General features: G+C 35.9%; 1 protein-coding gene across 1 annotated transcript; it reads right to left on the bottom strand.

The window, feature by feature from the left end:
• Positions 1-7038: 7038 nt before the first annotated feature.
• LOC128023412 (claudin-18-like) lies at positions 7039-9728 on the bottom strand. The gene is made up of 5 exons (XM_052610658.1): positions 9437-9728; positions 8109-8273; positions 7821-7965; positions 7625-7723; positions 7039-7407 (listed from the first exon to the last, which is right to left on the bottom strand). Exons 1-5 carry the CDS (start codon positions 9654-9656, stop codon positions 7299-7301), a joined length of 738 nt encoding a protein of 245 aa, XP_052466618.1. The 5' UTR covers positions 9657-9728; the 3' UTR covers positions 7039-7298.
• Between the last annotated feature and the right edge of the window lie 3256 nt (positions 9729-12984).

Raw genomic sequence — 12984 nt, 5'->3', positions numbered from 1 at the left:
GCCACCATATAATTCAAGCGAAATCGAAGAATGAACTGAAGTGACATAATTTCAAACAAAACCCGGCCAAAGTGAAGTTTGTTTTGTGTTACGAAAACTCCTTTGTTATACAGTTGGTACATTATGATTACATCACAGGAAGTGTGCGCTGAGGCTACAAATTGTTTTACGCAGAACACTTCTATGGGTTAGTTTAGTCTGTAAAGTCCTTGGAGGTGAGATGTACAGGGGTAAAAACTGAACACAGTGGAGAACTGCTTTAGCAAATTAAGTTTTGCTTTTGATAAAATGAGACACCGAAACTTTTTTCATGCTGCTTGCTTTTGAGCTATATATTGAATAAAGTGCTATGTAAATACACGTGAAAATAAACTGTAAATCATATGTAAATTATGCTACTTTTTCACAACTGAATGGGCACAAATGCAAATTTAAAGCTCAATAGCATTTGAGGAGAATGACTTACAGTCATAATAACTGTCATGTAAAGTGTTCATTTAGTTGTCAACTACAAAGCACACCTTATACATAAAAATAAATTATTCCTTAAAATAAATTGTAAATACATTTTTTAAAGGTAAAAACGAAGACCATGCATTACTTTCAGGCACATTCATAATCCTGTAGAAACTTTTGGCTGTTGGCTTTAATAATATTTTTGAATGTAGAAATAATTTCACCACCATCAACGCAAACTAATATTCTCTCTGATTTTCCATGTCGCCTCACGAAAATTAGTCAGGGTTTAAACACGAATAGCACCAAAAATCATTGTTCTTGTAGCCATGGTAACTGCAAATTAATGACGGTTTTGTTACTTCAAATAATATTCTGAGTATGGGTCACCATACTTGGCTGTATGTCACGTCACTTTCACTCACTAACTTTGATGGATTTTTTTTTTGTTGTTGTTTATTGTAAAGCAAGACAAAACAGTAAAAAACAAATTTTGGTTATTCAATTTATACAATGCTGAAAAAGAATTAGCAAAATACATGTGGCAATACAATACTTCTGGCAAGAATTTTCATTTCAGTGCATCCCTATTCCTTATATATGTATGTCTGGTTCATGATCCTTCATCTGCTCGCCACCAGAGGTCGTCTTCTGATTACATTGACATTCACACAGACTGTTACATGTCACCCTGGACTACATTTCCCATGATTCATTTCACTGATTGGCACGCTCACCTGAGGCCACACCATAAATAGGAGGCTCCAACCACTATTCAGTGCCAAGTATTGTCTGCATTTATTACTCTCCTAGTAGCAACTTTATGGAGCCATTTCATGTTTCCAGAGATTAGTTCCAATCAGTCCTTTTTTGTTTCCTTTTAACCTGTGTCTTTATTCTATCCTCGTTTACCTTGTCCTGTCTGATCTCCGCCTGTCATGGAATTATCGCCTGTCTTTTGGATTACCCATTTGCCTTGCCCCCTGGATCACGTTCGCTGCCGATCGACCCCCTTCTTTTCACTGGACTACTCTTGTGTCTTGTCTGTACCATACCCATTTGCTGGTGTTCAACTCTGTCTGTGTTTTGACTATGTTTGTCAATAAAAGCTTGCATTTGGATCCGCATGCCTCAAGTCTTGTTCGCCCCGTTACTATAAATATATTTTCAAAGGATTCAAAGCGTCTATTGTCATATACCCAGTGAGAAATGAAATTCTTACTTTGCTTTCCACAATGAATGCCAAGACAGTGCAAAACTATACACACACATACACAAACTATATACACATGCATGCATACAGTATAAATAAAAATGCTGCAAGCATAATAACGTAGACTATGAAAAAATAAATATGGATTATTTATAGCTATAAATGTGAGAATAGAGTAAGAATATAAAATGTGAAAAATAGAAATATAGACGTATATGATATTTATATGTGAATGTACAGTATTAACAGTATGTGCAAAAAACAAAAGTGCAGTAATGTGCAAATTGAGTGCAACTACATGATAACAATAACAGCAGTAACAGTAACAGATGTGCAAATTGAGATGAGGCTACATGAGTAATATTAACAAATATTCAATGGTAGTAATAACAGCAATAACATTACAAATGTTCGATGAGATGAAACAATTTGAACCGATTGTTCTCTGATATATCTAAGTCCACTAGCAAGCTACCTGTTTAATAGTCTAATAGCTGAAGGGAAGAAGGAGTTCCTTAATCTGGAAGTCCTGCAATTTACACTCCTATACCTCCGTCCTGAGGGTACGAATGTGAACATTCCATGTTGGGGATGGGTGGGTTCTTTAATGATGGATGCAGCTCTTCTGTGGACTCTGCGATGGTAAATGGCCTGCAGAGAGGGCAGTGGAGTCCTGATGATCTTTCTCAGCAGTCTCCACAACTCTCTGCAGACGTTTGAGGTCCCTTACAGTATTGCTGCCATACCACGCAGCGATGCAGCTGGTCAAGACGCTCTCAACTACACAGCTATAGAAGTTGTTGAGGATCTTAGGTGACATGCCAAACTTCCTCAGCCTCCTCAGGAAGTACAGCCACTGTTGTGCCTTCTTAACTAGCTCTGTGGTGTTGATTGTCCAGGTGAGGTCCTCACTGATGTGGATCCCCAGGTATTCAAAGCTGCTCACCCTCTCCACTTCAAGCTCTCGGATAAACAGTGGTTGGTGGGTTCTCCTCTTTTTCCTCAAGTCCACTATCATCTCTTTTGTCTTGTCCGTGTTGAAGGTAAGATTGATGTCCTCACACCATGTCACAAGTCTGGCCACCTCCCTCCTGCCGCTTCATCCCCACCAGTGATCCGTCCTATCACTGCGGTGTCATCAGTGAACTTCTGTATGATATTGTCCTTGTGTAGAGGATGGGACTGAGAAAACACTCTTGTGGGGTTCCAGTGTTTGTAATGACAGTGTCTGATGTCCTATTACCAATCCTAACAGACTGCGGTCTGCCAGTCAGGAAGTCTGGGAGCCAGTCACAAAGAGTTTGTGAGGGATGACCGTATTGAAGGTGGAATTATAATCAATAAAGAGCATCCTGATATAAGTGTCATTATCTTCCAGTTGAAAAGGGAAATATGGAGGGCAGCAGCAATGACGTCTGAGGTGGACCTGTTGGGCCGATATGCGTACTGCAGTGGGTCCAATATATCCAGCATACTGTTCTGAATGTGAGTCAGCACCACTCTCTCAAAACACTCCATGATGAGCGGAGTGAGTGGTACTGGCCTGTAGTCGTTCAGGCATGTCGGAGGGCTCTTCTTGGGAAGGGGGACAATGTTTATAAGAAGGGTGTAATGTTTTATTTAATTTCTCATTTGTTAAGGTTACTCTCAGACATCAAAGAACCTTTTGCCTCCAAACCTATTCACAATCCCATCACAAGTGTCCAAGGGCAGACTGTGAAATTACATGAGCTGGAGGAATCTGTTTTGTGGAGCCATGAACCCTCTAGAGAAAGAGATCAGGCTGTCGCCAGGGCAGGTTTTGTGGAAACAAGGCCTTTACCTACTGCAAGTGCTCTTCCCATCAAGACTCTGTATACTCTTTACTACATCTTGCTTGAGTTAACATAATTTGCTGATGTAACAAGCATTTCTTTATGCTTCAACTGGATGTTGGCAGGATAACTATAAGTGAGTAAACAGACTTCATTCTTTTGTAAACCTAGGTTGTTCAGAGCTCTTACAAGTAGGATCCCTTGGAATGATGAATACGGTATCACAAATCAGATGATTGTCAGGTCAGGTTGCTATGACATCCACTGGTCGAAGACTGCACATGCTGCTACCAGTAGTCCCTTTATTGACTTGGGCCAAACAGAATAAACATGTGATGTTCCTTCAAAAGCAAACCTAAATCAACATTTTGGTCTCAAACCTGCAGAGTTTGAAGGTAATATAATACTGGTGCACTATTAGTTAACTGGAATGTCATGACATAGAGTTAGTGCAAGTTGCCACAAATGTAACCAGTTATTGATAGTTTTCACGTGACATCACAATCTTAGGAACACCACCCTGAAGGGCAAAACACAGCTTTGCTCCACTAGCCGCCAGTTATTTTTGAGCAGTTTGCATAGTAATATAGTAAAATGCAGATATTAAAAGGTGAAATTCAGGAAACATCTTATTGATTATATATGTTTTGTACAGACAAGCAGATGAAGCCAGAATATAAAAGCAATGTGCAAAGTTTCATGTTAAATGGTTTCCCATTGAAAACCATTAGAAGGAAAACACTGAACCGTTTAACGAATTGTGTTCATATCAGCCTCATCTGCTTGCCTATGTAAACTATGCATCATTAATATAGAGAAAAATACAGTTTTAAATATATTAAGGCACTTTAAGTGTTTTTACAAAGTTTTGTCACACTGTTTAATTATTGAAATATTGCCATGTGTGATTAATATGGATTGCAAATTGCCAAATCTCGCATTTTGTTCACATACGTTTGTTTTATTATTTGAAGAGATTATCTAAATATTTGCGGCTGTGAAACAGATGGAAAATTGACCGGCGCGTATCAACTCGTCTAAGTTGAGGGAATAACATAGTGAACATACAACACATTATTCTTTAAGGAAGCTGTCAGCAAACTTCCAAAAAATGAAGCTCAGTTTGGAACAGGTAACATTTTATATCTGTGTTTTTACTGTTTTTATTAAAGGCAGGTATATTTATCCTTAAAATATGAATAAATTAAAGAGATGCATTGTTTGTTTTTCAAAGGACATGTTGCTCCTGAAATCTGGGAACTGGTAAAAGAGAATCAAGATGAAAAGAACACCTAAGGGAGAGGAGCTCAGCATTCATTCGATCAGCTCTGAATATGGTTAGTGGTCATTAGGCCAATATCTGGCAAGCACTTAAACAAACCATAAAGGCTTTTTGGATGTTCAGATAGTGTCATTCAATAAAATGTTAAATATTCATCTGGCATAAACATTTAGAGTGCTCTGGTAATATCTAGTAATATTTTAGAATAATTTATGTGTGGTGGGACTGGATGTACAGCAGGAGTACAGAGTCTACTACTCAGGAGAAGAGGTTTGGAACCGCGTCCTACATTAGAGAGAACCCTACGTGGAGAATACAGAGGATTCATGACACAGAGAAGACACAAGACACTACACTGACTACTCCAGCTACGTCAAACAGAGGTCAGACTCCTTGACAACATGATCACAATATGACTAGATGTGATAGAAATACGATACATTTGAACTAGACTTGAAACATCCATCAAAGGTGATTAAATCACAAGTGGGGGATGAGACGCATTAAAGATTATACGTGTGTGTTATATCCATCTCAAAGATATCTTTTGTGACCACTTGTGATCAAATTTCAGGGTTCTCCCTCAAGATAAATTTTAATAAATGATGAAAATGCTCTGATAAATCTGCTGAAACTGAATAAAATATTAAATGCTTTTGGCTCAAACATTACAGCTTCATTTTTTGGATACTCTGGAAAATTATTTAACTTAACACAGTCATTATTTTCATGGATCCAGTGTCTCCGAATGTAGTTAAGAATCAGTGCCATCACGTTTGCAGAATCAAGGACCTCTGCGGACACAACTGCTGTAGTATGAGTGTATGAGACTCTAGATTATACTACACTTGGCTGTCATCATCTGTTCTGCTTAATTTCTAACCTAATTTCTAGTTTCAGTTTTAGGCAAAGTCTGAGTGATTAAAAAGTCTGTAAGTCTGTCAAATTTCACCTTATACCTCAGCAATCTAAAAATGAGGAATGAGCGACTCCTGTGAAATGTTTGGGAGTATGCAGATAATGTGATCCATTATAGTCAAGTAATAATCCATTTGAGTGGCTAGGATTTATTTTTGTAAGATATGCCAGCTATGTTGTGTATGTGTCGTAGTATAGATCCTGTCCCTTATAAAACAAAAATATATTGCAGTATATTGGAAAATATCATGTAATATATTAGGCATATATTCTTATATATATTTATTTTCTTCCAATATATTGCAATATATTGAAAGCAGCAATCATTTGTATATTTTGGAATATATTATATAATATATGTATCCTCAATATATTATTAAATGTAATCAAATATATAAAATATTAGAAAATAAAAAGGGAAAATAATATATTACAATATATCACAATATATTTTAAGGAATATATTGGTAAATATATTTTCCTTTCTTTTCATTTTACTTTTATATTTTTTGTAATTTTGTAGTGTATTTTTGTCTTTTTTATGTCTATGGGGTTCTTATAATACAATATAAATATAATATAAATGTAAGTGTATCTAAATATAAGCACAAGCTCAGTTTCCAAAAAAAGGGGCTAAGTGTTCAGTCGCTCACATTGAAAACAATTGAAACGAATTATAAAACAAAGTGTAAAAAAAAAACACTTTGGTGTTCAGACAGCCTTAGAACTCAGACGTATCAATGGTCAAACTATCTATAGGTTACAATGATGAGCTGGGAGACTTTTATACTAAAATTGGAGACCCAGCATTAGAACATCCTCAACCTTTGGCTTTACCTCATAGTATGTTTTTAGAGCATCTGGTGTTTGCCACACGTGGTTCATATTGACAATAATACTTATAATAAAGCAGTTTTATTAAGTCATGACACTGAAATAATCTGTTACACATCATCTTTTCAGTGGTTTTGAATCACAGTCAGCTCAAGCCACACAACGATGGCCAGATGAACAGAATCTGTGCTAATAAAGCCAGTGTTTACAGTGCCCATGCAAACCCAGTGCTAACTCTGATCACATCTGCTCTGGTTCTCTAGATGTGACCTTTGACCTGGGTGTAAATGATTGGGGTGATTTTAATCGTACTGAGGTGTGCTGTGATTATATGCATCCCTAGGACAGACCATGGACTACCTGTAGCTTTTTGTTTGTTAGGCTCATTTTATCTTCTTTTTGGAATTTATTATGCTAGCAATAATAAATTCAGCAAAATCAGCAATTAGTATCTCCTCTCCATCATCTGTAAATTGAAGAAGTTGTTTTTGTGCTCGACCAAGCAAATCAGCTGCATCCTGTCAAGTATAACTGGTAGTTTATTAGAATTTTAAACAGCAAATTATTTACAGTGATTAGCTATTGAACCTTAAGTTTCTGTGACACTCCCTGTGTCACAAACGTTATCTGACCAATTTACCCATATACAAGCCATAATATCTGAATAGACATAACAAATCATTTAACACTTTTTAACTGTAATTATCAAAATATCTTCAGAATCTAAAAAGATTACTTCTGTTCATCAATGCAAGGCATTCTTTCAGAGAATGTTTTTCTTTCATTCAATTTGTTGTTGTTCTCCTCTCATGCAAGTGACACTCTGCATCTGCTCCACTGTGCTGGACTGCGTGGTTGTAAATACATCCCTGTCTTGTTTCAGTGTTATCCTAAAATAGAACATACTAGTTAGCTTATAACCCATTAAGCTAACATGTGTCATAGAATATCTATTAACATATCTTAAGATAGATAGATAGATAGATAGATAGATAGATAGATAGATAGATAGATAGATAGATAGATAGATAGATAGATAGATAGATAGATAGATAGATAGATAGATAGATAGATAGATCTGTAAGTCTGTGTTGTAAAGAAACTTACGTTTCCATAGTTTTGAAGGCGATGCATTTCAAAATTCCTCCCAAAATTAACAGAGCTCCACCTACCCAGGCTACATAGAGAGCTGGACCAAATGTGTAGCTGACCATTCAAAACAAAGATAGAGATAACAGGAGGTTATGCATTTAGCCCTACAGACACCGGAGAATCATATGTGAGTGAAAAATGTTCATCTTACCTGGAAGCAAATGAATTCATTCCTCCCATGCCATTCCCACATTGTATCACTCCCTTCTCATCTTGCTTTTGATTGTATTGGCTCATCATGAAACTGGGCACCATTTGATCGGCATACACTGATGATCCAGAAATATCAAAAATGCCTGAAAAGTACAAAGATTATGTGGGCCATGTGCATTATAATGGAAATTATTGTGACAATAAGAGTTTGTGAACATAATAGAAACAAATTGAAAGATAAGTGGGGTTTAGTTTAGATACTGAGTAATAATAAGCTTTTGATTACCGGCAATGATAAACAAAATCCCTGCACTTAGCATCAGTTTTGCCTTGGTCAGTAGATCCATGCATCTCATATTGAGGCACTTTAGACAGAAGAATCCAATGAACACTGCAATCACACCAACTAAAATTGCTACTATCATCAGAGCTCTTATAGTCTGAAGGATTCCTGAAAAAAAAAATACAGGGGAAAAAAGCTGAATATTAGAAGGTCATTAAAGTCTTTGAGTTGATGCTTTTTGTTTAATTTCTTCCTAAACGTATTGTTATAGCGATAGTTCATCCAAAAATTTTATTCTGCCATTTACTCACTCTCATGTCATTACAAACCTGTATGATTTTCTTTCTTCCGTGGAACACAAAAAAGATATTATGAAGTGTTGGATCTCATTGATTATGTGATAAAAAATATATAAAATGGAAGTAAATGGGAATTGAAATAATTTGGTTCCATACAATGATGATGAGTAAATAATGACAGAATTTTAATTTTTTGTATGAAATTTAAGTATGGACTTAAGCAGATGACAACACCTCCTCAGAGACTTGGTTGCATAATAGTGCCTCGCAGTTGTGTCCAGTCAGTGTTTCTACATTTTTCAAATACATGTTATAATGTTTTTTTTTTCATGCTGTAGACCACGAAATAGCAATTGATTTATTTAGTTTTCACACAAAAAAAATAATAATAATAAAAAAAAAAAAAAAAAAAAAAATTATATATATATATATATATATATATATATATATATATATATATATATATATATATAATTATAAACCTCACAATTTAAGCTTTTAAGCCATTTTTTAAGAAAAGAGATGAGTCAGAAGTATAAATTATGATATTAATTTAAAACAGTGTTATGTGAGTGGATTTTCGCATTGGTCTGAACAAAAGCTGCAGACTGGTTTATTGAAAATGCACATTCATTCTCTGCCAGCAGGAGGCGTTTGTGCAACATCAGAAATACAGCGGTTTCCCTGGTAACGGCTGTAATCAAAGCAGTGCTGCTCATAAGCTACTTTATCCGATAAAATGAATTACAGCTTGAGATACATTATACTTTTATTTGCTCAAGCAGGATACACGCAGACGGTTGCCATGGTGATAAACACTGTAAAAAGCAGCCATTCTCATGTCAGCGCTTAATGCGCATCTCATGTATGAAAAGCATTTTAGGGGGCCTTGGGTTTTTGGGGCCCAAGGCGGTCACCTACCTTTGCCTAATGGGTAAGTCATCCTCTGCTTCTGGCTCACTTTTAGGTTCAGAAATAGACTTGGATGTCATTTTTTGGGTTTGCACTGAAAATCTTATTATGTCAACCTACTTGAGAAGCTCAGTTGGCTGTAGAGAGGTTGGCACTCAGTGAGTCCAGACTGAGACACCTCACAGTCCTTCCACAGGCCCTTATAATGCTGGATGGAAGTTGCCTTGTTCTCCTGCTGGTCTTCAGTGCACCAGACATCCATAACTGTAGCTGCAAGAACTCCAACTGTACCGATGGCACCTGATACAAAACCTGTGGTCTGCAGCGCTGTGGCACTCATTCTGCTTCTGTCTTCGTTTCTCGTCTATGATCTTGTGAAGTAGGTGGTGATAAGTGTTGAGGTTTACTGTGGTTTAACGGTGAGACTGCTTTTTAAAGTGTTAAGGCTCACATGCACACTCATAAAGCACTGAGTTGTCATAGTTCCACCTACTTTCAACAGAAAAATACAAGAAGTACTAAAAAGAGTCATCATATTAGCACCATCTGTCAGCACTAACACAAATTATTCCTGAAGTCACTTGATGTGTAATATCTAAGAACAGTTCAGACAGGCCTTAAAATGCACACCTAATTATTAGATCAATTTAACTTAGTAAACAGTTGGTTCAAGATGAAGTCATTTCTTTACCTTTTTCTTCACCTCTGATTGTTCCTCTGCTTCATAATTCACCATTACTGATGCACGGAGAATCAGCAGATGATGAGAGAGCCTGATAATGAGCAATTAATGACATTTGTGAGAACAGCCAAGAAAACCTGAGACATTGTGGAATGAGCAAGGATTAAAAATAACGTTTTATAACGCTTAATTGCATGTGGTGTGGAAAGGTGCATGTGATGAGATGTAAAGTTCTGTAAATCATCCAATATATTATGGAAACAAATGAACACCTTTATGATTGTGCATGATATCATGTAGTTGTTTCTTGTTAGTTAATCATTTGAATATGTTCCAGGATATTAGGATATGTTATATAGTTCTATAGAGAGAAATTACATCTTATTTGAACTATATATACAAGCCCAGTTCGCAAAAAGTTGGGACACTGTACAAATTGTGAATAAAAACAGTATGCAATGATGTGGACATTTCAAATTTCAATATTCTATTCAGAATACAACATAGATGACATAGATGACTTTCTTTACAACACAGCCATGATGTTGTAATTGATGCAGTATGTGGTCTGGTATTGTCATGTTGGAAAATGCAAGGTCTTCCCTGAAAGAGACGATGTCTGGATGGAAGCATAAGTTGTTCTAGATCTTGGATATACCTTTCAGCATTGATGGTGCCTTTTCAGATGTGTAAGCTGCCCATGCCACACGCACTCATGCAGCCCCATACCATCAGAGATGCAGGCTGAACTCTGAACTGAGCGCTGATAACAACCTGGGTTGTCCTTGTCCTCTTCAAACTTCAAATTTTGATTCGTCTGACCACAGAACAGTTTTCCACTTTGCCACGGTCCATTTTAAATGAGCCTTTGCCCAGAGAAAATGACTGCGCTTCTGGATCATGTTTAGATAAGGCTTCTTTTTTGACCTATAGAGTTTTAGCCGGCAACGGCAAATGGCACGGTGGATTGTGTTCACATACAATGTTTTCTGGAAGTATTCCTAAGCCCATGTTGTGATTTCCATTACAGTAGCATTCCTGTATGTGATGCAGTGCCGCCTAAGGGCCCGAAGATGATATTATGCACTGTAGATGATGATGACTTCAAATTCATTGCAATTTTTCTCTGAGAAACGTCTGATATTGCTCCACTATTTTTTGCCGCAGCATTGGGGGAATTGGTGATCCTCTGCCCATCTTGACTTCTGAGAGACACTGCCACTCTGAGAGGCTCTTTTTATACCCAATCATGTTTCCAATTGACCTTATAAGTTGCAAATTGGTCCTCCAGCTGTTCCTTATATGTATATTTAATTTTTCCTGCCTCTTATTGCTACCTGTACCAACTTTTTTGGAATGTGTAGCTCTTATGAAATCCAAAATGAGCCAATATTTGGCATGCCATTTCAAAATGTCTCACTTTCAACACTTGATATGTTATCTATATTCTATTGTGAATAAAATATAAGTTTATGAGATTTGTAAATTATTCCATTCCTTTTTTTGCTCACAATTTGTACAGTCTCCCAGCTTTTTTGGAATCGGGTTTGTATGGTGCCACTTTAAAGTTTTTGAACCCCTTGCAGAATCTGTGAAAATTAAATTTTAACAAAATAAGAGAGATCAAACAAAATGCAAGTTTACATTTAGTCAATAAGAAAAAAATTATATATAAAAAAAAAGAAAAAAAAAAAGCTGAAATTATTCAAATAAACCCCATTCAAAAGTTTGTCAAAAGTTTTTTTGGTTCTTAATACTGTGTGTGGTCACCTGGATGATCCACGATTGTCTTTTGGGTTCAAATATGTGAAAGATGCTGGAAAACTGATGAATCTGCAAGAGCTTGAGGATTTTTCTGAAGAACAGAGCTCAGCTTAACTGTTCAGAACAAACAAGGGACTCATGAACAACCATCACAAAAAAACCAAACAATCGTGGAACATCCAGGTCACCACACACAGTATTAAGAACCATGAGGTTATTTTAATAATTTCATAATTTTTTGTTTGTCTTGTGGACTAAATGTTAACATCTTTTATGTAAAATATCTTACTCAGGACATTAATAAATAAAAAATAATATACAATTTATATGATCTCTTTTATTTTGTTAAAACTACTCACATTTTGACAGATTCTGCAAGGGGTTCACAAACTTTCAAGTGGAACTGTATACATGTATGCAAGATGAATTATATAGAAATGGTTTTAATTAGTCAGATGTACTGCCTCAAATGATTTCCACCTACCCAACATTTTGTCCTTATTTTAAGTATCAAATTACAATGACACGTATTCATAAAATATCAATACAGACGCTTAAATTTAATTGGAAAAATATATAATTCTGGAAAAACTATAATAAGTTATTTCCAAAAAAAAAAAAAAAAAAAAAAAAAAAAAAAACAACAACAACATTGAGCTTTCATTTTAGGCTAAATTTGCAACCCTGGCGCTCCCTATATTTGTTATTTATTACATTGAACAGGGGCAGTGGACAGATGAATGACAAAGATATGAAATAATGTGGAAAAGATTTCAGTGGCAAAAGCTCAGTGGCATTGCAAACAAACTGCACTTGATGAAACCAGGGAATGCCAAAATCTGCCTTTATTATACAAAACAGAACAGACAAACATTTATTCGACAATTGACAATTTGTTCACATTTAACAAGTTAATGATACAATGTTTTTCCCCCTTAAGGATTTCAGTCACAGCTATTAAATGTTGTCACAGGGTGTTTCATATATGAATCATAAGACTAATGTCAATCAAAGATCAAATACTTTGCCTTTTTAGTTAGGTCAAATTATATTCAGGTAAAAATGACTTCTGTTATGTTGTATAACATTAAAATTGTATGTATACAGTAAGTAGTATGTATACAGTAAGTGTTTTATTTGAGATGTGCATGCTGTAGTTACTCCTAAAAATACAGATACTTTACAAATCAGCAGGTTATATTAAAGTAGCAACATTGTGTAT

The sequence above is a fragment of the Carassius gibelio genome, chromosome A2 (genome assembly GCF_023724105.1).
Source record: "Carassius gibelio isolate Cgi1373 ecotype wild population from Czech Republic chromosome A2, carGib1.2-hapl.c, whole genome shotgun sequence".
Taxonomy (NCBI): Eukaryota; Metazoa; Chordata; class Actinopteri; order Cypriniformes; family Cyprinidae; genus Carassius; species Carassius gibelio.
Note: the sequence above shows the minus strand (reverse complement) of the source record. Positions and strands in the feature narration are given on the sequence as shown.

Bases quoted from the DNA above. Each gene is read 5' to 3' on its own strand.
- LOC128023412 (XM_052610658.1), bottom strand. From the start codon at position 9,656: ATGAGTGCCACAGCGCTGCAGACCACAGGTTTTGTATCAGGTGCCATC. The intron at 7,966-8,108 runs GTAATCAAAAGC...TGTACTTTTCAG, and splicing joins GATTTTGTTTATCATTGCCG to GCATTTTTGATATTTCTGGA. The intron at 7,724-7,820 runs GTAAGATGAACA...TTGAATGGTCAG, and splicing joins ATGAATTCATTTGCTTCCAG to CTACACATTTGGTCCAGCTC.